General features: G+C 44.6%; 1 protein-coding gene across 1 annotated transcript in view; it reads right to left on the reverse strand.

Annotated features, from left to right (window-relative positions):
• Positions 1-5,198: 5,198 nt before the first annotated feature.
• Positions 5,199-26,934, reverse strand: part of STARD13 (StAR related lipid transfer domain containing 13) — a 96,159-nt gene continuing 74,423 nt past the window's right edge. Inside the window, exons 8-14 of the mRNA XM_088021799.1 lie at positions 19,218-19,416; positions 14,240-14,450; positions 13,538-13,652; positions 12,469-12,690; positions 11,484-11,701; positions 8,373-8,549; positions 5,199-7,661 (exon numbers count right to left, since the gene is read on the reverse strand). Of these exons, the coding sequence (XP_087877925.1) occupies positions 7,544-7,661; positions 8,373-8,549; positions 11,484-11,701; positions 12,469-12,690; positions 13,538-13,652; positions 14,240-14,450; positions 19,218-19,416 (1,260 nt within the window). The 3' untranslated portion in view covers positions 5,199-7,543. The remainder of the gene's footprint in view (positions 7,662-8,372; positions 8,550-11,483; positions 11,702-12,468; positions 12,691-13,537; positions 13,653-14,239; positions 14,451-19,217; positions 19,417-26,934) is intronic.

The following is a 26,934-nucleotide window of genomic DNA, read 5'->3' on the forward strand; positions in this document are numbered from 1 at the left end:
CCTCTAAGGTCAGACTTGGGTTGGTAGGCTGGAAGATGAGCCACTTTTATTTTATTTTATTTTTAAGATTTTATTTATTCACTTGACAGAGAGAGAGACAGCGAGAGAGGGAACACAAGCAGGGGGAGTGGGAGAGGGAGAAGCAGGCTTCCCGCTGAGCAGGGAGCCCGACGTGGGACTCCATCCCAGGACCCTGGGATCATGACCTGAGCTGAAGGCAGATGCTTAACGACTGAGCCACCCAGGCGCCCAATGAGCCACTTTTAGGCGCAGCTTTAATTATACTTTATTTTGAACTTCTCCCCAATATATTGGTTGAGTCTTACTACAGGTGACACCCTGGTCTCAGCCAGGTGTGCTGAGGATATTTAGGGAGGAACTGGGGCAGCTCCCTACAGAGATATCAGGGGAGAAGTGGGTCTCTCCCCCACCCCCCGAGGACCCCTGAAGGTCAGTGTGACAAGAGCAGAAAGGAAATGTGTGGAGCCCAACAGTGAGCTGAGGAGGTCATTGTCAGCAGGTGTGGCTACTGTTTGGGTTGTGATGAGGATGTCAAAACTGAAGAAAGGGAGGCTGCACCTGAGCACACCAGAGACCTGGTCTCCAGAACTCCCTGAAGTACCTGGGGACCTTTGAGATATGTTAATATCTGGAAACCATAACAGCAGGGGACTCGATCATGTAGGCATAAAAACAAAATGTTACAGTCTGGGACATGTGGATTTCTAACATCCGTTCATCCCAGCTTGCCCCACTTTCTGACTGGCTTGGAAGATGCAGCCATCATGTATCAGCAAGGGTCGTTCTCAGGGGATTTGTTTGTCTGGTGGTGGTGTACTTCTTTTTCTTCACAGGAAATAGTTCTCTGCAAGTTGATTAATTATTTGATCATTCCCATCACTGTAATTTTAGAAACTCTACAGGAACTGGAGAGAAAAATGGTCATGGTATCAGTTGGAGCAGTTCATCACCCAGCCCTCACTCAGTAAGGTTTTTCCTGACTACCTAATCTATCTCCTACCTCTGTTTTTATTTTTCTTTGTAGAACTTACCTGGCCAATTATTTATCTTGTTTCTTGGCTATTTTTCCCACTAGACCGTAAGCTCCACAAGGACAGGGATTTTTGTCTTTTTGTTCACTGATTTTATCCACTGTTTCATTTACTTAAAGCATAGAACAGAGTCTGGCATGGATTGAGTGCTCCGTACATGTTTATTGAATGAATGAACTAATCAAAACTGTTTTATTTGCTGTAAGCAGGTGGTTAGCATTTGCTAATTTCAGAAACAGCCACATTTAACGTCTTGGGGAACCAGTGAATTCTCTATTCTTTGTACTCTTGAAGAGGCGAAGTAGTCAAAGCACAAAATGTAAGTTATTTCAATAGCTTCGGAAAACTTTACACAATGTCCCTAGGTTATGACTTCCATGTCTATGGCTTCTGTCATTCTAACATCCAGGTTTTATATGCCCTTTTCATTTTGACAATATTTATGAAGTGATGTAGCAGAAAGTCTAAGATCAGGAGTTTCAAAGGGAGGCAAGACATGGCCCATGCCCTCAAGAGTTTATAATCTAGCAGGAGAGTTAGATTTATTGCTAAATAATGAACTGCAATGTGATTCATGCAGTAAGAGAAATATGGAAAGAAACAGGTGGATTTGAGAGGGATGGTCAGGAAATTCCATGACTGAATAGGGCTTTGAGGAATAAATAGGCTATCACATGACCAACAAAATGGAGAGAAGGTCAATGCAAAGACACAGAGATGTGAAACAGTGGTGTCACTGGGCCTTTAAGTGTATGGTCAGAGGAGGCAGGAATGACGAAACGGAAGTGACCTAAGGAACACAGCGTTAGCTTGAGTTTCAGACCTTGTGTGTCCAGCTGGCTGCTGGGGACCTCCACCTGGATGGTTCCAGGCCATTGCAAGCACTATGTGATCAGAGCCCAACCGACCACCCTTTCCGCCATGGTTCCCTTCCTTCCCTGGTCCCATCTGAAACCTGTTCTTCCTCTTCTTTCTCCCTATATCAGTTAAAGGACTCACCACACACAGTAAGCTCATTATACCAGTTCTTGACATCTTCAGATCATATAGCACCTAGAATGATCTGGAGCTCCCTGTGTCTTGGCATTTTGGTTTGAAGGTGTCTTCTCTGAGGTTGTCAGATGAATACCAAATTTACATAGATAACTACACGTGTAAGAGGAAATAGGGGAAAGCAACATGTTCCAGAATGAAAGGAAAGGCAAGTTATCATGGAGTAGTATCAGCTCAGGAAGGCCCGTGGTATCAATCACTTTATTTGTTTCTATCTATGTAGAAACCAAAGGGAGAGGAAAAGGCAAAGATGGGGGTGTCTTTGTACCCTTGCTCCTGCATATAAGGATATGCCAATTCTCTTTTAACCCATTTTAAGTCTTTGCCATCAAAACAAATGTCAATTCACTTCTCTGCTTTTTGGCTCAATAGATAATGTCCAAAATCCCTGCTGCAGCTTAAAAATTCCTGGCTTGTGACCATCCAGCTTTATCTCCTGCCCCCACTCACTCCCATCCTCTGTACCCTTTGAAACTCTGCTTTAGCCACACCCAACCTCCACCTGATGTCCAAGCACATCTTTTCCCTTCACACTGTAGGTTTGCCCTGTGCTGGTCTGTCACTCTTCCCAAGTCCCTGGGGGTCACCGCCATGTCTTGTTACCCAGTAACTTACTACTGGATATTGTGTGTGTGTGTGTGTGTGTGTGTGTGTGTGTGTATACATATTCATCCTCATTACTTTCAGATTCTGTATTTGCAAATTTGCCAACTTTCTAAAACTTATTTGTAATCCTCAAGTCAATACTCATTGTTCTTTCCTGGTCATTCTTGGGTATGTGCAGAATGGCATAAAAATGGTCACTGATATTCATGCACATTCCCAGCCAAGATCAAGCAAATGTGACCTCTGCCTTCCTGTTTCAGCCCTCATACCATAAAGAAGTATCCTTTTCAAGGTGTATTTAGTACCACATTCTTTTTTTCCATTTTTGTGCTTTTTGTCAATGATTTTGCTGTTTAAAATGGCCCCCAGGTACAGCGCTAAGTGTTGTCTAGTGTTCTTGAAAGCAAGAAGGCTGGAATATGCCTTAGAGAGGAAATATGTGCATTAGATAAGCTTTGTTTAGCCAAGAGTTTTAGTGCTGTTGGCTGTAAGTTCAATGTTAATGAATTGACAGTATGGTACATCTAGAAAAAGGAAGGGGAAATGCACTGATCTGTAAGTGAGGCTACTCTGGAAAGTAACTCGAATGATGCATGACGAAGCTGTGGAAAAGATGGAAAGTGACTAAATTTGTGGATTCATGAAATGATGGCCCATAAAAAAAGGTATTAAAAAATAAAACATTGTAGTGAGGGTGAAAGCCAAAGAGATTTATAGTCACATTACTCAGGGTCCAGAAAATATTGCCTTTTTTTTTTAATTTATTCATTCGAGACACAGAGATACAGAGAGAGAGAATATGAGCAGGGGGAGAAGCAGAGGGAGGGGGAGAAGCAGGCCCCCCGCTGAGCAGGGAGCCCGAAGAGGGGCTTGATCCTAGGACCCTGGGACAATGACCTGAGCTGAAGGCAGACGCTTAACCATCTGAGCCACCCAGGCGCCCCAATATGAAGCCTTTTTGACTGTTGTTTTACTATAAAGAAATACTGTGGATAAATAATTAATTGTAAGAAACTTGTATTAAGTAAGGCATGTCTAAACAGAAATGGACATAGAACAAAGTTGTATATTGATTGGTTGACAAAAATGTTGTGAGTCGAGGCTCATAGGAACCTAGCCCTATTTTTCTGCTGGGAGCAGTGGTTCAGAACTGCTACCTTGTGACAAGAAGGGACTGCTGCTTCTCACTATTTCTATACCACACTATCTTCTTTGTATCCACACCTCTGCCTGCCCAGTGTCCCACCCTCACTCAGTGTTCGGTGAACGCGTTCTGCATGAACAAACGATGCAGGAAGTTTTGCTTCAAAGGAACAGCATTACTTGGGATTTTGAGTCTCATCTGTGCACAAGGAGGATGTGGGTTGGGAGGCATCTGGGTGGCCTGTTGGGTGGGATTGCTAGAATGGAAGTCAACATTCAATGTACAAAGGATGTAGTCTGCCCAAGGCATGTCCAACGCAGCATGTTGTCAGTTGTTCAAACTCCGTGGCTTTACAGTGTTACAATGCTGTACCTTCAAGTGTTTATTTCTTAATCCCTTGTGCAGTCAGCCCCCACAAATTTTGTTTTTGTGTTGTGAGTGACACTCCCCTTTGCTGGGGTCTATTTTAACCCTCTATGTTATTTTCCTGAGAAGACATAGAACCAGTTTTTCTGTAGCCAAATATCAAAAGACAGAAGTAGAACAATGTCAGACCTAAGAATTTCAAGTATGCTTGCAATCGAATTTGAATTCATATGGTCTGGGGTCTCGGGACATTCGTAGCCAGTGGCTGCTAGAATGACCACCATGTTCTCTTCTTTCACATGGAAGGACAAAGGGGGCAGCTGAAATTCCTCCTTGGCCTCTGAAAGGCAAAACTTTCAAGTAAAGGGGGAAGGCATGAGGGAGACAGACACGCAGAGAGCAAAGTTTGGAACATTTTTATGGGGGCATATGGTCTTTTGGGCTAGTGGCTTTTGCAGCCTGTAGCTGAGAATGCTAGGGAGAGCCTGCTTACTTAATTTGGAGCTACTTTTGTTATCTTTTAGAAGTAAAGCAGAGAACAAAAAGAATGAAGGCAAGAGGTTTAGAGTGAGATGTGGCTGCTCTTCTTGGTCTAGTGGTGCAGCCAGAAGTCTCCTCATCACACCTCAATTTGTTGTCTACTCAGTGAAAATGAAATGTAGCTAGAATTTACTGACTCTTTGATAAAAAGTACCATGTGTTTTTATAACTTCCAGACTTAAGAACAATGAAATGTAAAAAAATAAGCCCTTCCCATCACTTTAATGCCTTACACACAAATTAAGGCACCCAGACTGTTAGTGAATGTTGGTAACAACATCCTTGTATTTGGGAGAGATACTGAATACAGGTTTTCCACTTACAGGATGAGGCATGAAAATCAACATATATTTTATAGAAAATAGGAAATATTTAATGTATATAAATTTATTTGCCTTGGCAATTATTTATTTACAATTGATGATTGATACCAACAATTGAGGTAAGAATATACATGAGGTATAAATATAATATTTAAATGCAATATCATATTTTATTTCCATTGGCAAGATAACAACGAATAAAACACTGTGGTATTTGACAAACAAGCTTGATGCATCGTTTCCCTCCTTTTTCCTTTTTTTTTTTTTTTTTGTAGACGCACTGTGTTATGCAGCAGTGATGTGATTAGTACGTGCGTAAAAACAGAAAAGCCAGTCAGATAATTTGAAGAGAGGAGGAGTCAGAAATACAATCACATTTGTTTTCAGTATCCTCTTGCTTCCCAGAGTGTGTGATCTTAGGGCCAGCAGCACGAGCATCCCCGAGACTTGTTAGAAATGGAGACTCTTACTCCAGACTGCCTGAATCAGAGTCTGCATTTGAACCAGATCTCCAGGTGATTCGTGTGTATGCTAAGCTCGGTGATACAATTCGATTCTTCCTTGTGTGTCTATCATATTTTCCAAACACCTAGGATTCCATCTCTGGACAGGAATTAAACGAGACTAAACTTCGTTAATCTTGTCTTTGCATAGGCAAGTAATCCATCCTATATGGTTAAATTTAAGATGCATGGCAGAAGTGAATTTGTTTTGTTCACAGAACCCTGCCCAAATTGAAAATTATGGGTTTGCTGGCACCTTCTTGTGTAGGCAAGGAAATGAAAAATTCCTGGGCCATAATTCAAATAGTATGATTTCCCTTGCACCATGCAGAATTCATATATAGCATTTTTTATTTCTCTCAATAAAAGAATTGCACATTGCTGATAGGAAGAAACATTACTAATAACATAAATGCACACAATACAGAAAAGGGGAAAACACTTATTTTTTTTTTCCTCCCACACCAGTTGCTAAATTATGATACCAATCTCTCATGGATTACCAAAGAAAATCTCTCCCTGAAACCGAACATAATAACTTATCTTCCTCTCTACAGTTGTGGAATTACAATAAAAAACCCCCCACAACTTAAATCCATCAGCAATTGGTTAAGGAGAGTCAATCAACTTAGTCTATACAATAATAAATAAGGTTGGGTCAAACACCTAGGTAAGCTTGACTGGCTAATGAAGAAATATGAAATTAAGAAACCTGTTTATGTTTTCTAACACTAATTGCAGAGCATAGTTTTGGTCTTACTGTTAGTTTAAAACTCTGTCTTTCAAATTGCAAAACTTGAATGAAGAGCATCGTATAGAGCAAAATAAGAATTCCCTGAAACTGCGATGGTCCAGGACTCTCGAATGACATCGCCTCCCCTTGCCTGGCTTCCAGAGTTCAATTCAGTGCAATATATTGGTAAGAAAATGCCAATTAACTGTGACCAAACAGGGCACTGGTCATATAGAATGACATTTAAGAACATGATGAAATGTATCTATGAAAACCTGATAAAACACAGAGGCTCCCTTTGGCTGTGAATATGCAAAGGCTACGCTAGTTGGCTCTAACCAGCAGGGAAATAAAGTTTCTTTCAGTCAGCTTGTGCTGACTCCAGTGGCCCGTGGGCATCTGACATGTCCCTGAAGCTGCATCTGGCTGGGTCCATGGGCAACTGGTCCCGCAGCCTTCCCTTTGGTCACAACTTCTTCCTCACTTCTGTGCTTTTAAGAGGAGTAAGTATTCTTTTCCTGGCTTTATCCAACACTCCACGCTCCGTTTTTGAATAACACAAACTGACAACACATAAGAACCTCTGAATGTTGTTTTCCTTTGGTTCGCTGATCTTTGGTTAAACATCAGGGCAGACTGACAGACTACACATTTTCACACCTCGGTGTTAGCAGCAGATTCTGCTCCGTTTACAGGACAGTGGGGGGATGGGCCCAGAGCAACTTGGAAAGAACCACGTGAGTGAGGAAGGGACTCACTGAGTCAGACGCGTTCCTTTTCAAAAGACGCAAATATATATAAAATTGGTATTGTACATATATACAATAAAGATAGAGATATACACACATATGTACATATGCTATACATACATTTATTTACAGTTAAGAATACGCTTCTTAGAAGCCTTTAAATAGCAAATTAGGCAATGCACAAGGAATAATCCATTTAATTTTAAGTAACATAGATAAATGTTCTGATTTTTAAAAATATTATATTAGTAGGGATGTAGCCATCTCCAGGAGGGCTAGGAAAGTTCTCAGAAATTCTTGCATCTTCAACATTCTGACTCCTCAGTGTTTCCATCTTTAAAAGCATTAACCATGTCACTCAGTCTCTCTCTCTCTCTCTCTCTCTCTCTCTTGCTTTCTCACAAGCACTCTCTCTCCCACAAGTGTTTCCGTTCACTTCCTCTTCCCTGAGTTTGATGTCACACTGGGGAAAACTCAGATTTTAGTTTCTGGACCCTCAGCAATGAGGGGCTGAAAAGAGTTTCTAATCCTGGCAACTTCCGCTGCACACAGATGTCCGAAGCCTTTATTGTACCACTCTGGGGAGTGACCTCTGTGGGGACAAAAATCAGAAAGGAAGTGGGAAAAGCTTTTTCCAAATCTCAGCACTTTATCACGGTAGACAGGGCTGTCCTGTGCCCTGCTCATGAGTGCGCTTGCCTACAACTGGGGGCTGACCCCTGAAGGACCCGAGAACCTCATTCTGTCATCAGGTGCCTGGAAAATGCTTTTCTGGCCAAGGATTCAGTCTGTCTTTTCAGCGCTAAGATTCAGACTGAATTCTGGAACTCACTGAGGAATCTCAGTGTCTCTGTACCCAGACGAAGAGCTTGTTCTGCATCATGACTGCCCTGATGGGGTTGGATTTCAGGTAGCTACTTCTGCAAGCAGGGCAACAGGAAGGGACCACACAGGGAGAGCAGGCACGGCAGCAGCACAAGAGAAGGGGACTCGCAGTGACTGAGAAGCCACCACGTGGTGTGTTTGCTCTGTATGAGAAGCACACATAGGTAAGCGGGAACGGTGCTGAAAAGAAAAACGAGCAGAGGGCTGCAGGAGAATGTCAGAGTTTTAGGAAAGATGACGAAAAGGAAAGCAGAGAGGGGGAGGTGTCAGTAATCATCGATGAAAGCATGCTAGTGGCAGTGAAAAAACAAAGTACAGTGAAACAAGAAGTCAGGACGACAAACAGGGCCCTGGCGACTCCGCCACTTGAACTGAGGCTCCCAGAGCGAGCCTGCCATCCTGGGTAGTGCACACTTACTTCAGGTCTATCCTGCAGATGTGGGTCAGTCTCGATTTGCCAGAGCCGCAGGGTTCTATCAAGTACTGAGAATCCATCACCACGGCCCGCACACCGCCCATGAGCTGGGCTTCCTCGTGCTCCACAGAGAGGGACACCAGGGTACACATGCCTTTGGGCAAATCAGTCTTCCAGGTCCTGTAGCAAAACAACCGGCACATTAAAACTAGGACTAAGAGAGAAAGAAAAACCTGGACCCTGTGCTGAGGGTTACACCTACATTTTCCTGCTCAAATCCCCATCCTACTTACTTAGATTAAACTAATGGCTTCCATAAGGGTGTGTAAAATTTTTACAGTGCTGTTCAAAGCAAGGCCCTCAGCCCCCTGACCCAGAGGCTAGCGACGGTCTTGCAGCTTCCCAGTCTGCCTTTGGAACCCCCAAATCGAGGCTGCAGAGGTTCCTGGCCACTCCTGAAGGGCTGGTCTTAGAGTTTTAGAATTAGGACTTGCCCATTCCATTCGTTCAGCAAACATCTGCTGGGCACAGGAGAAGCCACTAAGGACACAAAGATATACAGCCGAGGAAGAGGGAACAGACGTACAAAGAGACCCATAAAAGACCAAGGAAAGTGGGGTGATGGGGCTGTGTACACAGTGCTCTGCAACCCTGTGGAAGGGAAGGGGGGCCTACAGGAGAAGGCGATGCTCAACTCAGTCCTAAAGGAAAAAGTGAGCTGGGGGTGCTTAGCCTGAAGTAACTAAACCCATGTGGCCTGCTAACTGTTTTCAAATACCTGAGTGGCTCCCGAGTGGAATGACAAAAGCACAGCTGATCTGACCCCAGCCGGCAGACATGGGACGGCATGTGTCAGCTCAGGAGAGGGAAGACCTGACTCACAAAGTGCACTCTCCAAAAACGAACCAGGTGGTATGAGGAGTAGTAAGCTCCCTGTTACAGGAGCTATTCCAGCCGAGATGGGGCTACCCCTTGGGAAAATGCTGTAGATGGAAGTCGGGAACCATGAGGGCATCTGCATAACGAACATTTCTATCACAGGACATAGGTTTCATTATCATAATCCCAGTTATTTACGTCACAAACCCTACCCCCGGCTTGGCCACGTCATCTATAACTTCGTCCGTCCCACCCTACCACACCAGAAAGAGAAACTATTATACGTGCCCCACAAGAACCTGGGAAGAAGCAAGCCCTACACAAATGCCTAGCAGCTTCTCCACGGGTGCGACCATTCTCCTCATGCCGGATGATATGATTAGCAATAAAGACGGGGAGTTGTACAGATTCGTGGGGACAAAATGGAAAAAGCTGCCGTAACCATCACCGGAAGCTCCTGGGGATTTAGAGAAGGAGATAACGCAAGTACAAGTGGCAATCCTGAAGGGATTGCTAGTCTAATAGGGCGGCACTCGGAAGACAGGAAGTGTTTCGGCTCTGCGATTTCCCCACCGTACTTGTCACTTTCTACCTTCTGGTATCATAACCACAGGCATCCCTTGTTGCAGGGACCATGTCTGGTGCATAGTTAATATTCTCGAGTGTTGCGCTCTTCCGTATCAGAGACTCATGACCCACCCACTTTCTCCTCCTAGTTGTGGGTCAACTATCAATGCTGTGAGACTCTGCCTTAACCGCTATATTTAAAATTCAACCCTTGCCATCCTCCTATCTTACTTATCCTCCTCCTGCCCCCCCCCCATAGGATGGGTAACATTATCCCCTTAATTACTATTTATTGACCCTCCCTCCCTGATAAAATGTAAACCCCGAGAGCCCACAGGTCTGTTGTATTCACTGCAACATCCCCACAGCCTCCCCACGGGGCTGGAATGATGCTCTGCACTGAGCAATAGGCTGGTGGGACTGCCGGGTGGATCGAAGGAGGGAGGTTCCATGCATGGACTCCGACCCTCAGCCCCCTCCAGGGGGAAGGAAGAGGCAGGCTACGGCATGGCTCCATCCACATGGCTGCCATCCCAGAAGAACTATTTGATTTGCTGCTTACAAGAATGAAGGTGTGCAGTTTAAATTCCATGAGATGACAAATGTCCCCATAACCGTGGTAATAAGCCACCCTTAAGACTGACCACATTCTCCACCAGGATCCCCAGGTTGCTAAGACAAACCCATGTATTTAGGGAAAAATGGCCCTCCAAATTCAGGGTCCCAAGGACCAATTCCGAAGGCCCACGTGAAAAGTAACCTGGAGTGTGCCATCAAAACGATTTTCATAAAGAAACTATTTGAAATAGACATTTGGAAATTTCACTAGCGATTCCTTTGACCCTGCTAATTATGGGAAGAGACAGTGTTTGCCATCAGTTCTCAATAAAAGAGAATACACTGATTTAATTATATTTTATTTGCTTTCTTAGTTTCCTCAATCCATGTTCTTTCGGATTCACTGCTGACTCACCAGCTCATGGGCACAGCTGCACACCTCCTGTCACGGGTTGAGCTCCCCCTTCCAAACCCAGAGGGCAGGGGGCCAGAACTCAGCCCACAAACCGATCAGAAGCAATGCTTCAACAGTAGACAAAACACTTGCAGGCCTTGTCCAGCCCTGAAATCTGACTGGACATCTGACCTTCTCTGCATAGTTGGACCTTCAGGGTTGTGCCAAGCTTTCCCTACGTGGCAATGAGTTGTGAAAATCCGAAGTTATACAGATGGGTTTTGAAGTTACACACGCTTCCGCCGTGGGAGTTACACAAACCCAAGACTTGCTTTCCCCAGGGAGGAAGGCAAAATCAGGAGACAAGTCCGATTCGATTTGCATAATTTGGCAGAAAGTGCAACTGGACAAACAGCAGCTATTCTTGGGACTTTGTTCTGAGGAAATGAACAATATTTACGGCCTAATAAACCGTATGCTCCATAGCAAAAAGGGCCAGAAGGGAGGCCGGCAGAGCCGTAAATTGGGTGAAGGAAGCAGGAAGTCGGGCATAAATACAGCGAAGTCAGGTTTCACGGAGGGAAATGCGTGCCAGCCTAGTGTTCCCAGTGGAGGCTGAACTTCGGTGGTAGAACGCTGTGAAATGCTTAAATATGCAGCTCTTCATCTGCTTTTGGGAAAAAAAAAAATACCTTAAACCCTAGAGTCAGGCTTACCTGAGAACCACGAAGTCTCGGGAAGGGTGGGGGGCCATGCTGTTCAACACATACTGATAGATTTCTGTTTGCTTGTCCAGGGTTTCCACAACCTTCCACTGCACAAAATCCTCATCCCACAGGTGGCGCTCTCTCAGCACACGGTTCAAAACCACGGAGGGGGGCGCTTCTACCTCCACAGAGGCCTTCCACAGCTTCAGCGGGTGCCCGTCTCCCACCTTAGGAAAGACACCATCGAAGGCTGAAGAGGTCAACTAGTCCCAACCCACACCTATCATTCTCCACTGGACCTTCACAAAACATCACTGATGGTGTAACTGGAAAGAGTGATTCTGCACACCTCAGGGTTAAAATTTTAGGATGTTCATCTTTAGGCTTAGAAGAAAAATAACGATAAGACAAATAGTAACCACCAACCCATACAGTATGTACTGCGTGCCGGGAAAGATTCTAACGCATTTGATTTGTAAATAGCCGTCCTCTGACCATGGTGGGATGATGTCCATTATGCAAATGAGAAGCCAGGCACAGAGAGGCATGCGACTTGCCCAACGTCACACAGATAAGGGACAGGGATAAGACTGGCAGCCAGCAGCCTAGCTTCACACACACTCGGATTATGTGCAACAGGGACAGCTCGGCAAGTCTCCAGAGTGGATTTTTGACCCATTCATGTGCGTACCAAGCCCCATGGACAGAGCGGCCATTTTTATTTATCTATTTTATTTATTTATATATTTTTAGAGGGTGGTGGGGAGGGGAGTGGCAGAGGGAGAGGGAGAGAGAGAATCCTAAGCAGGCTCTACACCCAGTGCAGAGCACGACTCGGGGCTCAATCTCACGACCCCGAGATCATGACCTGAACCGAAATCAAGAGTCAGATGCTTAACTGACTGAGCCACCCAGGTGCCCCTGGAAACAAATCCCTGCTTCTTAACCGCACCGGACTCTTTGGGGGTAATTTTTTCCAACCTCTTGAGATTACCTTTTTGAAAGCAAGATCTGTGTTGTCTGTGCTAGAGCACGTGACCCAGGCTTTGAACTTCTCCTTGGCTTCTTTTTGGAGGCCCTGGACAAGATGTTCCAGGTACGTATGGAAAGTTGCCCCGCTCTCCTCCAGCTGGGTCCCCAGGTCTTCCAGAGTTGGAGCGTGGATCTCAGCCTCCATGTATGAGTTGTGGGACTGGGCTACCAACTCATGCGGGACCTGAACGAACAGATGCACGAAAGAGCAACATACTGAGCTAAAGAGATGCTGAGACTCATAGTTAGAGAAAGCAAAGTAATTTCGTCAAAAACCACAGTATGGGCAATGGGCCTAGTGCCATGGGGCAAGGGATGTTTTTCCAAGATCAGCGGCAAGGCTGGGGTGGGGGAGTTTCCTAAAGTCAGGAAAAACAAATACGTTTCTGAGACTACAGTTATTATTCAAAACATTGCAATGACTTCCCTTTCAGTCTTTCCGTTTTCCTTTTATTTTATCTTTAATGTGTTTTTATTCAGTTTGGCAAAATATGGCCTCAGGAAACTTAAAGCACACAGACTTAAGGGAAATATCAAATATGACTTAGAAATAGCTTTACCTTTTTAGCACACTTTCCCCATTTACAAATGCCAACTTTACCACAAAAAGTATGCCAGAAGTCTAGTTGAGTTCCTTCTTGAACCTATCTGTGGCTAAACTCATAAGCTGTCATGGACTCTTAGTTAACAGGGATTGCTGAATATCACGCATACACAGATGTTGAACTTCATCAAGTCCAAGTTAACAAATGCAGCAGAGTTGGCTGGCTGGCCTTGAACCTGAACGGAAGGTAATGTGACCGTTTTCTTGAAAACCATCAGCATAGTAACTCCAGGTGTCTAACCGGCAGAGTCTCAATTACTCAGCCAGCTCCTCACATTTCTTGGAGGCAAAGACCAGAGCTACAGAGGGTACTATTGTCATTGTAAAATCAGGAGCAAACCCCGATGAGCCGAAAATGCAGCCACCATCCCAAGCATCTTATCTGGCTCCAGGAGCTAGAGGAAGGCTGCTGGAACCTTTCGCTCACCTCAAACAGTCTGTCGCATTCTGTGATCATGTGGGCAAGCCCCTGCGCGGCGGCCAGGTTCTCACTGAGGTCCTTTTGATCTGGCTTCCCGGTGGCGTATTTCTTCTGTATGACTCTGTAATTGAAGGGCAGAGTCACAAGCAGATCCTTCACTCGAGAGCTTTGCGCAACACAGAGCCCAACCCTTTCGTTGTCGCTTCACGGCCGGATGCTGATCCAGATCCCAGACTTTCTCATTTCCAAATAAAAACAGTGACCACATGGCCTAGATACTCTGAGTCAGGCTAAGAGTCTGACAGTTCATAATGAAAAGCCTTGTAAAAATACAAGGGCAGGAATGACTGCTGGGGGAGAAATTCGTCTATTTCTTCCCCCGAGTTTGAAACCACGTCACTGCAGGTGCTGTGAAGTCCCCCCTTTTTCATTAAAGATTGTAAACAGGGATTTTTGTACTTCTTCCTCCTTCCCACCCACACACTACCCACAGATCCTCAGGCTTTTGGATCGTAGTGGGCATCCTCCAAGACTAGTTGGATTCATATCTAGCCCATGAATTATGGTCACCTCGAAACACTTTCTGATCATAAACTAAATGCTGACAAATCCTTAAGTTGAAATACAACACAAGAATTTTTTTTTTTTTTTAATCAACTATGGGAAATACCCGGTTTAGGATTATGGTTGTTGATGAGAAAAACGCACCTGGGGGAGCTTTCCTTCTTCAGTAAATTAAGATGGAAGAGGGAGGGGGCCAGACACACAGCAAGATTCATGGGTGTCATCTGGTTCTCCTCCACCAAGTTGACCACGTCATTGAGAAAGCACAGCAGCGTCTGCAAGACCTCCCTGCTCTCATCGGCCAGAAGTAGGATGGCAGCCTGCACTGCCTGCAGCCGCTGCTCCTTGGGGACATCTACGGAAAAGTGGGTGCCAGGTCATGAGAGGGACAGCCGCAGGAAGAGCTGGGACACAGTGAGTAAGGTCCACCTTCCCTGTGTGAAGACACACTCAGAGAGACAACCATCATCCACAACCATGGCGATGGCCACTCATGGCACAAAGAAGTCAGTCACTGCTCAGGACCCACAGCTGGTGAGAGGCACAGCTGGGACTGGAACCCCAGCCGTCCACCTCTGAACCCCCCTGTGCCTTTACAATGAGATGCTGTTTGGCAAGGAACGTCACCATCCTGGCCTTTCATGGTCTCTGAGCCATCCACCTGCTCAGCTGTGTCCAGACTGGTTTTCTGCTCTGCCTGAAGTTGGCGATAGGCTGGGGCACTGTCAGCCTGGCTTCCCTCACACCCACCCTCCCACCAGACAGCTTGGGAAGCACCTTTTGGGATGCCCAGGGCTCTGTGGGGCGTGTTTGGACACCACTGTGTTAGGGGACGGCAGCCTCGCCTCTCCCCACCCCTAGTGGAGCCGCCAGGCCTTGATGCCAGTTTGGCACAATTAACCACAGTGGGATCCAGCTGGTTGGCCCTCTGGAATGACTCCTAGTGGGTCAGCTCCTTAAGCATCAGCCGGACGCATCTTTCTTTTTCCTGCTAGTCACCCAGGGCTTGGTGCAGAGGAGGTGCGTTATTGGCTTCATGTGGTGACCCAATGACATGCATTTCATAATCTTGGGGAGAATGGAAATTGAGGTTGTACTTGGGGAAGAGGAACCAGGCTCGCTAAGGTTATGGAGCGAGTCTGGCCCTGTCAGGCCATTCCCCTTCAGGGTGGTCCTTGTGGGGTGGTGGTGGTGGGTGCTGGTCATGCCGACTTAGAAGGGCACTGGCCCCGAATATATGCTGTGAACTGATAGGGAAAATCATGGCAGATGGGTGCTAGGCACTACATTTTGATGCCCCCTGGCTGGGTTTATTACTGATCTGACTCACCGCCCTTATTCTTCTCACTCCAAAAGATACCATCAGGAGCTCACTTTGGTTACACTGTCTTTCTTAAAATACCATGTTCTAGAGCAGGTCTCTGCAGTAGGCTGTCTGTCCTCTGAAGGGGTGGGGGAATGTGCCTGTGACAATCCTTGACTTGTGAGAAGAAAGCATCAGGACTTCCAATGGTGTTTATGTTTTCTCTCACGCTTTAAAAATACTGATTGGGTATATTTTATAACATGCACAGTAGATCACAGTAGATCACAGTATATTTCTATTATGAGAAAGAAATAAGTAAACATGCTCAGATATTTACTATTTGTAGGGTACATGATAAAGACATCTGGAGCCTGCTGCCCCAGAGGGGCTGTGTGTGACCCTCTCCCCGGGTCCTGCGCCTCCCCACCATCATACATCCCAGCGCTGGGCACACTCCTGGCCCCGTTCAGCCAGCAAATCCACATTTCTGGAAAAGCCTGACTACATTCAATGTTCTAGAACCCATCTCTACCCCCACCACGTCCAGTGTGTGGCACAGGATAGACTTGGGTTGAGTAGAAAAGAGCCATTTTGTTCAAATTATAGCAGAACCTTGTTCTTTTTTCTTGCTTGTGCTGAAACAGGAGATACCACTAACGATTTCAAGCTTGTCACTGAAGTGTAGAAATTCAGTTGAGCCACTGAACTGCTTTTAATATGCTGCTTTAGCTAAGATGTCTAGTGTGTACATTGTTTAACTTTAGATGGCTAACCTTCTCTTAACAACATTTTTAAGAGTCATCTTGTCATGGCTACATGCTGTCTCAACTTTCCCTTCACTCACGTATTCCTTTATCCATCAGAAAGTATCCTCTAATATTTTCTACTAAAAATGATTGTGAAGGTCAACCATTAATCCCTAAATTCAGCATTCATTTTGGATCTTATCCTCTTGGACCTTTGTCACACTTGACATTCCTATGGTTCCTGCCTCTTTCTCAGCTCTCAGGAGACTATTCTAGATCTGCATATCTAAGTGTTGATAATAGCGACCATGCGGATGGCTATCAGCACCTCAAACACAACATCCAATTGATTCTGAACACCTCTCCTCTCCCTGCCCTCACACCAGCTCGCCTTCCCCTCTTTTTTCCAGTATTCTCCCAGTCACCAAACTTTAAGACTACTGTCTTAAAGTATCTGATCCCTCCATCCTTCTCCCTCCAGGAGACCAGTGGGTTTCAACTATTTTCATTACCCATCCAAACTCTAATCATTTGAAGAAAGTCCAAGAAGTAACACAGCTAAAACTAGAACTGCTCTGGAGAAGGGGAGGAAGACCAGTCCTCTTTGACTCCAGAGTCTATCCATGGAACACTGAATTTCCAGTCTCACTGCTGGAAGTCACGGCAGGTAATCCAGCGCCTCAGTTAATGTGTTAGCTCACTCACTAACCCTCCGTTCTTGCACAACCCAATATCTCTTGTTCAGCACTCCCAGATTCACGGATCACAAGAGCAGTCCTGATGCACATTTACCCTTGTGGCAGACACAGACTTGGCTACCTACTGAATACCTATTCCCTCCTTCCCCCTCTATAAAAAAATACACTTTCTGTTCGGCTGCCATCTGGAATATGCTCAGGGAAGACGGGCCCTTTCCTTCCCTCATACTCTGGGCATAACCATGTTGGCCTAAACCCAAAGTGGTAATCCCAGTCCTCTTTCCAGTGATTGATTTAAGGGAGAACATGTAGACCATTTCTGGCCTATGTGACCAAGATAAATGCTAGGAGCTTCTATAAATTTATCTCCTTGATAAAAAGAGACATATGCCCCAGGAGAAGCCCTTCTGCTCTCTTCTTGCCTTTGAGTGTGATTTTAGGAAGACACAATCATTGTAAGTTGTGGCAATCATATTGTGACCTTGAGGGTGTAACCGAGAGAGGCTGACTTCAGCCCTGGCATCACTGAGCTATGAAATTAACTGACTTTGGAATTTCTTTTGTCCAGATTTCTTGTCATGTGTGATTATAAAATTTCCTTATTGTTTAAACTATTTGTTGGATTTCTGGTTCTGTCTTTACAGCTGAGAGTACTGTAACTGGTAACCCCCTCAACAACACCCAAGGGTTCCTCGGTGCTTAATGAATCAAATATAAACTCTTTGCCTTGACATTCAATGGCCTTCCTTGGGATGGCCCCGGTCTAATTTTTCAGTGTCACTGGTACTGTGTCATACAGTTACCATTCACGCAAGCCAGAAGAATACCCTGGAACCTCCTGGACCATGCTCATGCTATGTGAGTCACTCAAGACGTGTTCCTTCCATTTCTCCACCTTCAGCTGCCAGTTCCCCACCAAGTCCTAGTCCTCATCTCAACCTCCTTGGATTTTCTTTGTAACCTTATTATGGCATTTCTCCAATCTTGCTGTATGGCAGTTATATATGTACATGTCTCATCTCCCTCAGTTGTAAGATCCTTAAGAGCAGAGAGTAAGTCTTACCCATCCATATCATCTGCAGCACACTGCACTGCCCTGCGCGTAAGCGGAACTCAGTAAATGTTTGCTCAGCTAAAATAAACACTGCTTTGATCTGGTTTCTTGTTGGTGAGTCTCAGAAAGGGCCAAAGAGATTTATTTCTTAGAAACAATCTGACTTTAACCTTAGACTAGTGTCGACCCTAACCTGAGAACTGATTAAATGTAAAGAATCATATATGATAGTTCCAAACCATGAAGGAGGCTTAACTGGAGAATGCAGCTCGACCTCTTAAGGCAACAAAGTCCTGAACTCTCTGTGTTTGGGCTCACGTGACATGTATCATTAATTTAACTTAGCCTATTCACTTTGACAAAATAATGTTTACTTAGTGGGTCATCACTTTATCCTGTTTTTACAAGTGGTATTTATTATAATCCTTTTTGGATTTGCAATATTATAGTCTCCTTAAACACAGCACAGAATTCTCTATAGCAAGGATCTTCTTCAAATTGGATCAATTCCATTTGTTGATTCCCATTTCAGTCATATTTTCCTGAAAACTCAAAGTCCACAGGCCAAATATTTTTATATTTTTATAAAGAATCAGGACTTGGACCACTGAAATAATTTATAATCATAACATTATTGCATCTAGAAAAGAGTCACGTGTTCATTTCTACCACCCCCCTTGTAGCTACCTTTGGAAGGATACGCTTTTTAATCAGCAATTGTTTTATTCAATGATTATTTTAATTATAGAGGCTTTGCTGAGAATTTTCAATTTAATATCACTTAAAAAATTCCAAGTGAAGATATAAATTCGTTGCATTAAACATAAGCTTGATTTGGTTTGCCTACTTTTTGCCAATTAAAATACACTGTATTAAAATACATTTGCTTTTCATTTCTGGTCATCTTAACACATTTGGCTTTGAATTTCATATATCCCAAGGCAATGCTTAATCTTTAAAAACTTAAATTTAAGTTTTAAAAAACATTTATATACAAAATAAATTCTATAGTGTCCCCTTCTCATTTTAAAGTTATTAAAATTACACTGAACGTTAGTTTTAGACCTTACGCAAAACCCTACTGAGAAGGAAAACTTTGATGTCAAAAAGGTATTTTCAAACGCATAACAAATGGCCTGGAGATTTCCATGTCAAACTGGGAACAAAGTTTACTTCTGGAAAGAAGCAGAGAATGATAACTTTTATACATTTCTTTATGGATTCATGTACTACTTGTGTAACTAGACCTCAGTCTATAGAATGCTTTTTAAGTGGATGAGTGCACATGAGAACACTGCTCTCCATTCCTTCCACTTACACTGATAGATGTGGAGGAAGGTCTCGCTGAGCTTGTTGGTGAAAAGAGGCTCTGGGAGGTCCCGGAAGAACTGTTTGACCATATCCGCCACGTCATACGCAGACTGGTCCTCATAGCTGACATTCTCGGGGAAGTTCTCATTCATCTGACGTAACGCATGGATTCGAGATTTCACGCCCGATTTTCGAAAAAGACCCACCTGAAACAAGTCACAAGGACATGTTAGTGAGGCCACCCTCCCCCCAGCCATCCTCTTCCTAAGGCAGGCACTTTGGGAGTGGTAAGAAGGCATGGAGTCAGGGCTGGATGAGCAGCAACTGCCTCCAAACTAGTAAAATGTAAATTAGTAGGTGAGTTACTTTGGGCAGTAGTTGAACGCTGACTCCCTCTCCTATAAAATGAAGATTAAGACTAACAGCCCACCTCACAGGGCTATTGTGGAGACTAAGTGAGAAAATAGGTATGGCTGTGCTTTGTAACCTGCAGTCTGCTTGACTAGATGCTATCATGGCATTCATTTATCCAACAAGCAGTGATTCAATACCACTCTATCTCAGGCATACTTACACTTGCTAGGCATCATTAGCAGACCAGACAAAATTCCCTGCCCTCTAGTGTCTACACTCTAGTAGGGGTTTTGAGAAATTTTGGTCAATGGGAGGTTTGGTGGATCCCAGATAAGCAACCATATCCAGTGCACCTTTGGGGGAGAGGTGTAGGGAATATGCTCCTGAAACATAATAATACTATAAGCATGTATTTTGATTTAAAAGTCCTATTTCTTGTCCTTCTTTGGAATCCTTATAATACTCCCTATGTGTGTTTCTCATATGATGCTTGGCACTTATTACTCTGCCTGATTAGATACTATGTGCATAAGCCGTGGCTCTAGTGAGGATTCCTGGGTGGCATTTTTTTCAGACTTTCAAGACATTGTCTTATGCCTTTTTCATCCCTAGGGCTTAGACTCCTCTTCTGCTTGACAAATAAATGGAGCAATAAGGCACCCAGGAGATAATGCTCCTAGTAGGAATGAGTGAGGTGGAGAGGAGCCCTAGAAGAACAGATTCCTGCAAGGGTCGGTCGGCAGCTTACACTCCAGGCCCCTCTAGAGGCTCTGCACTCTAGACTTGCCTCTACCCAAGAAAGGGCTGAGTGTCTCTGACACCTGCCCCCACCCCCACGGGCTTACAGTGAATTTGCATATCTGCTATTCTTAAATGCCTGTAGGGCATTGAGTTGTTCCACCTTGGTCCTTCATTCAACCAACCTCAATCTCTCCTTTTCTCATTCCTCAAGGGCTCACAGGTTGGCCCATTTCCAAAGAGCAAGGTAGGACCATTCCGAGTGGTCAGCCAGGTAAGCGGCGGCACACCAGTGAGCCATGCCGCCTCCTCCCTACGCTTGGGGAGAGGTGCCGGGCCGTGTCCGAGGCGGCTCCGCGTGCCAGGCCGGCCTTGACCCAAGTTCAGGTGTCTGAGGAGAGCTCTCTTGGTTATTGCTATAAATGGAGAGCAGTACTAATTCCTTTTAAGTACAGTGACAGCAAGGGAAGAACTCCAAGCAATTAGAGAATACTCAGGGATTTCTATATGTCACCTGAATAGGTCGCAGGGGAAATGATCCACTGGTACTCTTTGTGGCAATAAAAACCAGAATTCTTGGTAATACTTTTTTTGCATTCCAAGGCTTATCTATCACTCTAATTCCACAGATGGGGATATTCAGGGATATTGTCACTTAAAACGTTAATTGCTCTCTTTTTTATCCTGAAAGTTTGGAACATCTAGAAAATGTATAACTTTGCTGTACTTAGATGTCTCCTCAAGAGTCTAAGGAACACGTGTCATCCTCTGCCAACTATTCCAAACGTCACCAAAGTGCACGAGAAGAAAGCATGTACTGTCAAAGGAAAAATTCAAGACGTCAAATGAATGATTACTAAAGTGAGATCCATCCTCAATGTGTTTACATTTTCTTGACTCCTCTAGTTCTGGAAGGAGGCCCAGGACAGTGCCACAGGGCTGTGCTACACGGGAGTTCTCAGAATCCCAGGGCCCGGAAGGTGAATTCCTAAGGGTGACTCACAAACATTTATCCTCCTGTGAGTCGGTGTTATTCCCTTTGAGAATTCCTGTTATTTTCTCAGTAGCAGAGAAATACTGATTGGAATCTGTCAAGAGAATAAAGCAGACAAGTGTTTGTGTATAAACTGCAGAGCATCCACTGTGTCTTGCTGGCTTCATTTTGGGTGCACACTGGTGTGCGTGTGCAAACACATCCCAGCAGTGTTTTCTTTGTATTGTCTGTTTTCCAAGTTTCTTTCTAGTTTCAGCAAATATTGTTATTTTAATTATTTTCGATGTCGGGAGCTCTCCAGCTGCGGGCTCTGAGCTGCTTGTTCTGACTTAGATCTCACAGGATGTCCAGAGGGCTGTCAGGTATTTATTTGTTCTGCCTCAGATTCTGACAGTAACCTTCCCGTCCCACCCTTATCTTCCAGGGACGTGGGAAATATCTGTGGGATCTGTGGATTTTTGTTGGAAGCACAGAAGGAAATTTCTTTCCTGAACCTAATAAAGAAAAGGTGGTCTGAACTCAGACCAGATTCCAGACATAGTAGCTAAGGAAGGTAGAAGGGAAAGAAGGAGAGAAACCCTAGTCTTCAAAAGTGGCCCTGAGCTGATGAAAAAAAGCACGCCGGAACGACCCTACTTCCTGACTTCTTGTCACATGAGCTCATGAATTTCCTGTTGTTGAAGCCATCTTGGGACAACCTTCTGTTCCTTGCAGTGGAAAACTCCCCAGACACAGTAAGCAGAAGATTCTTCCAATGGTGCAGAGATCCCGAGAACAGGGAGAAGTCGACCTACCTTCACTGAACAATCACGGGGGGGTGGCCTGAGTGATTGCCAATCATCATTTCTTCTTTAGAAAGAGTTTTCAAAGCAGTGATGAAATTGGCACTTCTGGCAAAAATGTTTTTCCAAGTGAAAGAGAGCTGAAGAAACCATTTTATTTTTTTATTTTTTTTAAAGAATTTATTTATTTATTTGAGAGAGAGAGAGCACGAGAGGGAAGAGGGTCAGAGGGAGAAGCAGACTCCCCGCTGAGCAGGGAGCCCGCTGCAGGACTCGATCCCGGGACTCCAGGACCATGACCTGAGCCAAAGGCAGTCACTTAACCAAGTGAGCCACCCAGGCGCCCTGAAGAAACCATTTTAAAACTGTTGCTTCTGAGGGCAGCCTTGTCATCACCATGGGTGGGAGGCTGCCCCAGATCCCTCAGCTTCATTACGAGGAAGCCCCAAGGGGTGTGACATGTCTTTCCTATGCCTCTGTGTCTGCCCCTGCTGGTAGTCACACAGGGCTCCACGCTTGGTTTAATTCTCTGCTGTCACCGTTTTGAAATTCTTCATAATGTATGAACAGAGAATCTCACATTTTCATTTTGCACGAGGCCTTGCAAACTGCAAACTCCCTAGCAGGTCCTGTGCTCACGTACCTCTGAAGTCCGGCTCAGACACCCTCTCTGAAAAGGGGAGCCTGGTGGTCAGCAACGCAGCGTTCATTTTATAAGCATCTTGCACGTGATCGCTCATTTTACAGGTCAAAAGGTGAGGGGTGAGTGTTCCCTTGATCTTGTTTTTCCTTTCCTCTCTTTTGTCTTCCACCCAAAAGCCCAGCTCTGAAAAAGCAAGGGCTCGGAGTATGATCTGAAAAGGTCCCAGAGCATCACTTAGCTCATATGAGGGAGGCAAGAGGACTGTGAGGAAGAGCCAGCGGGTAGCGGACACTTGTACTGAGCAGGAAGCGTCTTCCCAGCATAATCGGGCTTCTGAAACTTACTGTTCTATCAGACGGAGAGATCGGGCACACGAGAGCTGCGTTAGAATTCAAATTTCATCTAAATAATATTAAACCTCCTACTTGGCATCCCTTTTATGCTAATCCTTTCAGTCCTTGACGATGTTTGTCGGGACTTCCCTTTGCTCTTCTTCAGAAATGGGCTCGGCTAATGAAGAAAGGTTGGTTTTATTCAGAAAGAGAAAGGGTCTGAAGTACCGCGTGCGGCGGGTTCTGATTCTGAGCCCTGCAGGCTTGGCCTCTCCCTGCGTGACTCCACCTTCGTCAGGACAAGCATCACCTGTGCCTCTGTACGCCGCTGATTTAGGGCAGAAATAAAAGCTGAGCCAACAGAGCAAGGCTCCTCTCACACACGGCTATGTCTGAATACAAATGGTTCATAACAGAGGGCTAAACTTCCTTATTTCAGCTAGGGCCAGCTGTGAGGGGGAGAATGGCTACACTGTGTTTCATCATATATAAACTGTTCTGCAACTGGGGAGTGTAGGAGGCCAAACGTTGGCCATGTTTCAGGGCCCTGTGGGGCTGCATTCAACTGTGATGAATGTTTATGTTGGAGGTGAACGCTTAGCAGGAGGAAAAGGGGGCCAGCTCATTGCAGGAAGCCTCCTCCCCTGAGATCAGGGCAAAGCCCCATGGAAGAGTCTGAGATGGTGGGTCAAGGACACCGTGCAAAGGGAGGCAACACAGAGGCCAGTCAGCGTAGTTTGGAGGAAAGGTGTTCTGGGATGTTCTGGTCTTCTACAACCCCGGGGCTGAGATCTCAAGATCCTGTGCAGACCTGAAACTTTTTAGTTCCAAGGAGGTGCTACTGGCAAAGAAAGAACAGTCTAGTGTGATGTATGTTCCTTCCCTCTTGCTCTTGTCCCCTCCTTCTTTACTGATTCATTCACTTTTATTTGCTCCTGTTCACTCTTAAAGCTCTAGAACAGTCTTCCTTTCGAGCCTGGTTTTAATTCTCCCTTGTGTTTGTCCCGTTTTCCCTTGCTCCCTTCTTATTACCACCTTCCTTTTCACAGGGACCAGAGGGGGTTCTCTGTGTGCTTCCCACACTCTGTGACTTCCCAGGTGGGAAGCCCCGCAGATATGGAGTGCTTCATAAGGGAGAAACGGACTCTGGTGAAAGTCCCCTGGACATCTTACAGATTCTTACTTTTGACCGATACAAGAGAGGGTTGCCTTATTCGTTTTGGTTACATTTAGAATCCATATCTATGTCCTCGAAAATAAGTCTTTTGCCTACCAGGCTTTGCCAGCACATGTTTTTTCAGTAAGGCATTCTTCCAGGTTGAAAAAACCTGTGAGAGGCTTGATGTGGAGACTGAGAATAAGCCAGCGAGCCAGGACTGAGGAGATTTTGGTGCCCACTGTCCTTCTCTCGATTCGTAGGACTTTTGCTTCGGACAGGAGACTGGACCTAGTAACAGTGGTCTTACCGGCGCTACCCATTATTCAGAATCTGCAGGGGTTCTGAGTGGTTTCCAGTCTACACTAAACACTATGTGGTGAGTAGAATAGTGGGATTCCAATTCATTTATTTCCACCCAACTGTGTTCAAGAAAGAATTCAATGATCTATAAAATGTATAAGATACAGTTAAAGATCATAGATAAGAACATTTGAGCAAAAGGGAAATCAAGATAAAATAAGTAGCTGAAACTAGGAATGATGTACAAAATTCATACCAAAAATTTACATATATTTACCACAGGAAGAACACACATTTGGCTCTAGTCTTTCTAAGCAGCTAATATAGAGAGGAAAACATACCAGTTGTTCTTAATATAAGAAACAGACTAGTTGTCTAAAAGAAACACCATGCTTTCAGGTGTTGGGGCTAGAGAAAAACTCTTCCATGATCACAGCAAGGACACCCACCTCACGTAAGAGTCAACATTATTGACAAAATCCTGACAGTAGGTTCATCAGTGAGTTTTTAGGGCCATTTTTCCACGTGTCCCTCAATGCTAGGGAAGGTATCAGCCCGAGTCCACTGGGACAAGCAATTCTAACAGGTGGCAGTACAGTGTAGCTTTTAAAAACCTGGACTCTGGAGTTAGCTTTTCAAGCAAGTGTTGGCTCTACCATTGCCACCTGGGGGAATACCACCACCCAAGGTGGATATGGTCTTAAATGAGACAGTGAATGTAAAACAGTCAGGACAATGCCTAAAACATGCTGGGCCCTCGAGAAACGTTATCACTACTGAGCTAATGGCACAGATGGACTGCATTTCCTTTAGGTATTTCTGAACAAATACTGTTTTCTCTTAATAGAGCTTTTGTTGATAAGCATTCGCTGGCCACACATTATAATGTTTAGAACAAAATATTTTTTGTTCTTGGTAAAAGGCAGAGCCAAAGACTAAGAGAGTTAGCCAAGAGGAGGGATGAGTCTTATATACCCTTAGGAAAATTGAGAAGCTTGGAAAACCACGTGTCTGAATAAAAGGTTACCCTCCACAAAACACAATCTTGGGTCTGTGCTAACAAAACAACAAAAGTACAACTGAGGCCACAAAGTCCTATGCGTAAGGGCGTGATTGCAATACTATTAGGGTTGTAAAAGAGATCAGAGTGGGCATTTCCATATATTCACCTAAGTTCGCCTCTCCAACAAGTTTTCTCAATAAGATATCCATAGATCATCTACCTTTGATTAATGTGCAATTTTGGTAAAAGCTCTAAAACAACAAAAAAATAATGCTTAAGTAACTGGATTCATTGGTTTGGTCTGTGTGGATGTTATTCACAGGTCAGTGTTGAGGCATCTGCTAAAGTCTATAGTTTTAGAAAAGTGGTCTGTTGCCCTTCTTTCTGAGAAATAACAGGCAAGCTACAAAGGCCATTTCTCAAAACGAAATAGTCCCCACCACCACAACAGTAACAGCAACCACTCCTGCCCTCCACTATGGCATCTGAAGAAATGGGGGAAAATGTATACCTGTATATTCTCTAGATTAGGAGTGGGAAGGCAAAAAGGGATCACACATGCAGTTCAATCAAAGATGGCATCAAATGAAGTTACTCCTATTCTCCATCGAAAAGTGGTGTCTGATTCGTCAAGAGACCATCCTGATTCTAAGTGCGATCTCAGTATTGGGGTAGATACAAGCATCAGTAGCCAGGGTCTGTGAGTTCATGTAGCTCAGCTCATTCCTATTCACTGAGCCCAAGGCCAAGGGTGAATCAATAAAAAGTGCAAGTAATTTTAGGTGGGCCTGGATTATTCATATGGCATTAGAGAATATGATGCACAAAAGTCATTGTAGAATATTTGCCTGAAAATACCCCCACTACTCAAGGTTGCAATTTATCAAGTGGGAATATGGCTTTTTGGGGGCAGAATGTCTAAGAAATGAATGGGTGTTAATTTGGAGGAGTGAAGGCTGGGCCTACCTAGTAAATTACAGAATGGGTGGCACTCTGGGTCTGGTCACTGGCCACCATTACGGTGGTCCCCAAACAGTCGTGGAGACAGAAAATGATCTCTGACTATTTTGTTTGGCTTGAGATTTTAATGTACAAGATGAAGGGAGAGTTGATTTAGCGGGTATTGTTTGCATAGTTTACTTGCACATTTTGAAAAGATGTAAAGAAATTTATCTTTGGTTTAAGTTTTCCTGGTCATGGTGCTGCTTCAAAAAAAAAAAAAAAAAAGAAAGAAAGAAAAGAATTAATAGGCTCCTGGGTGGCATAGTCAGTTAAGCGTCGGACTCTGGGTTTTGGCTCAGATCACGACCTCAGGGTCATGAGATCGAGCCCCAGATTGGGCTCCCCACTCAATGCAGAGTCTACGTGAAATTCTCTCTCGGGCCTCTGCCCCTCCCGCTTGTTCTCTCTCTCTCTCAG

The sequence above is a fragment of the Eumetopias jubatus genome, unplaced genomic scaffold (assembly GCF_037043125.1).
Source record: "Eumetopias jubatus isolate StellerSeaLion01/CBP00866 unplaced genomic scaffold, mEumJub1_p1.0 scaffold_3, whole genome shotgun sequence".
In the NCBI taxonomy this organism is placed as follows: Eukaryota; Metazoa; Chordata; class Mammalia; order Carnivora; family Otariidae; genus Eumetopias; species Eumetopias jubatus.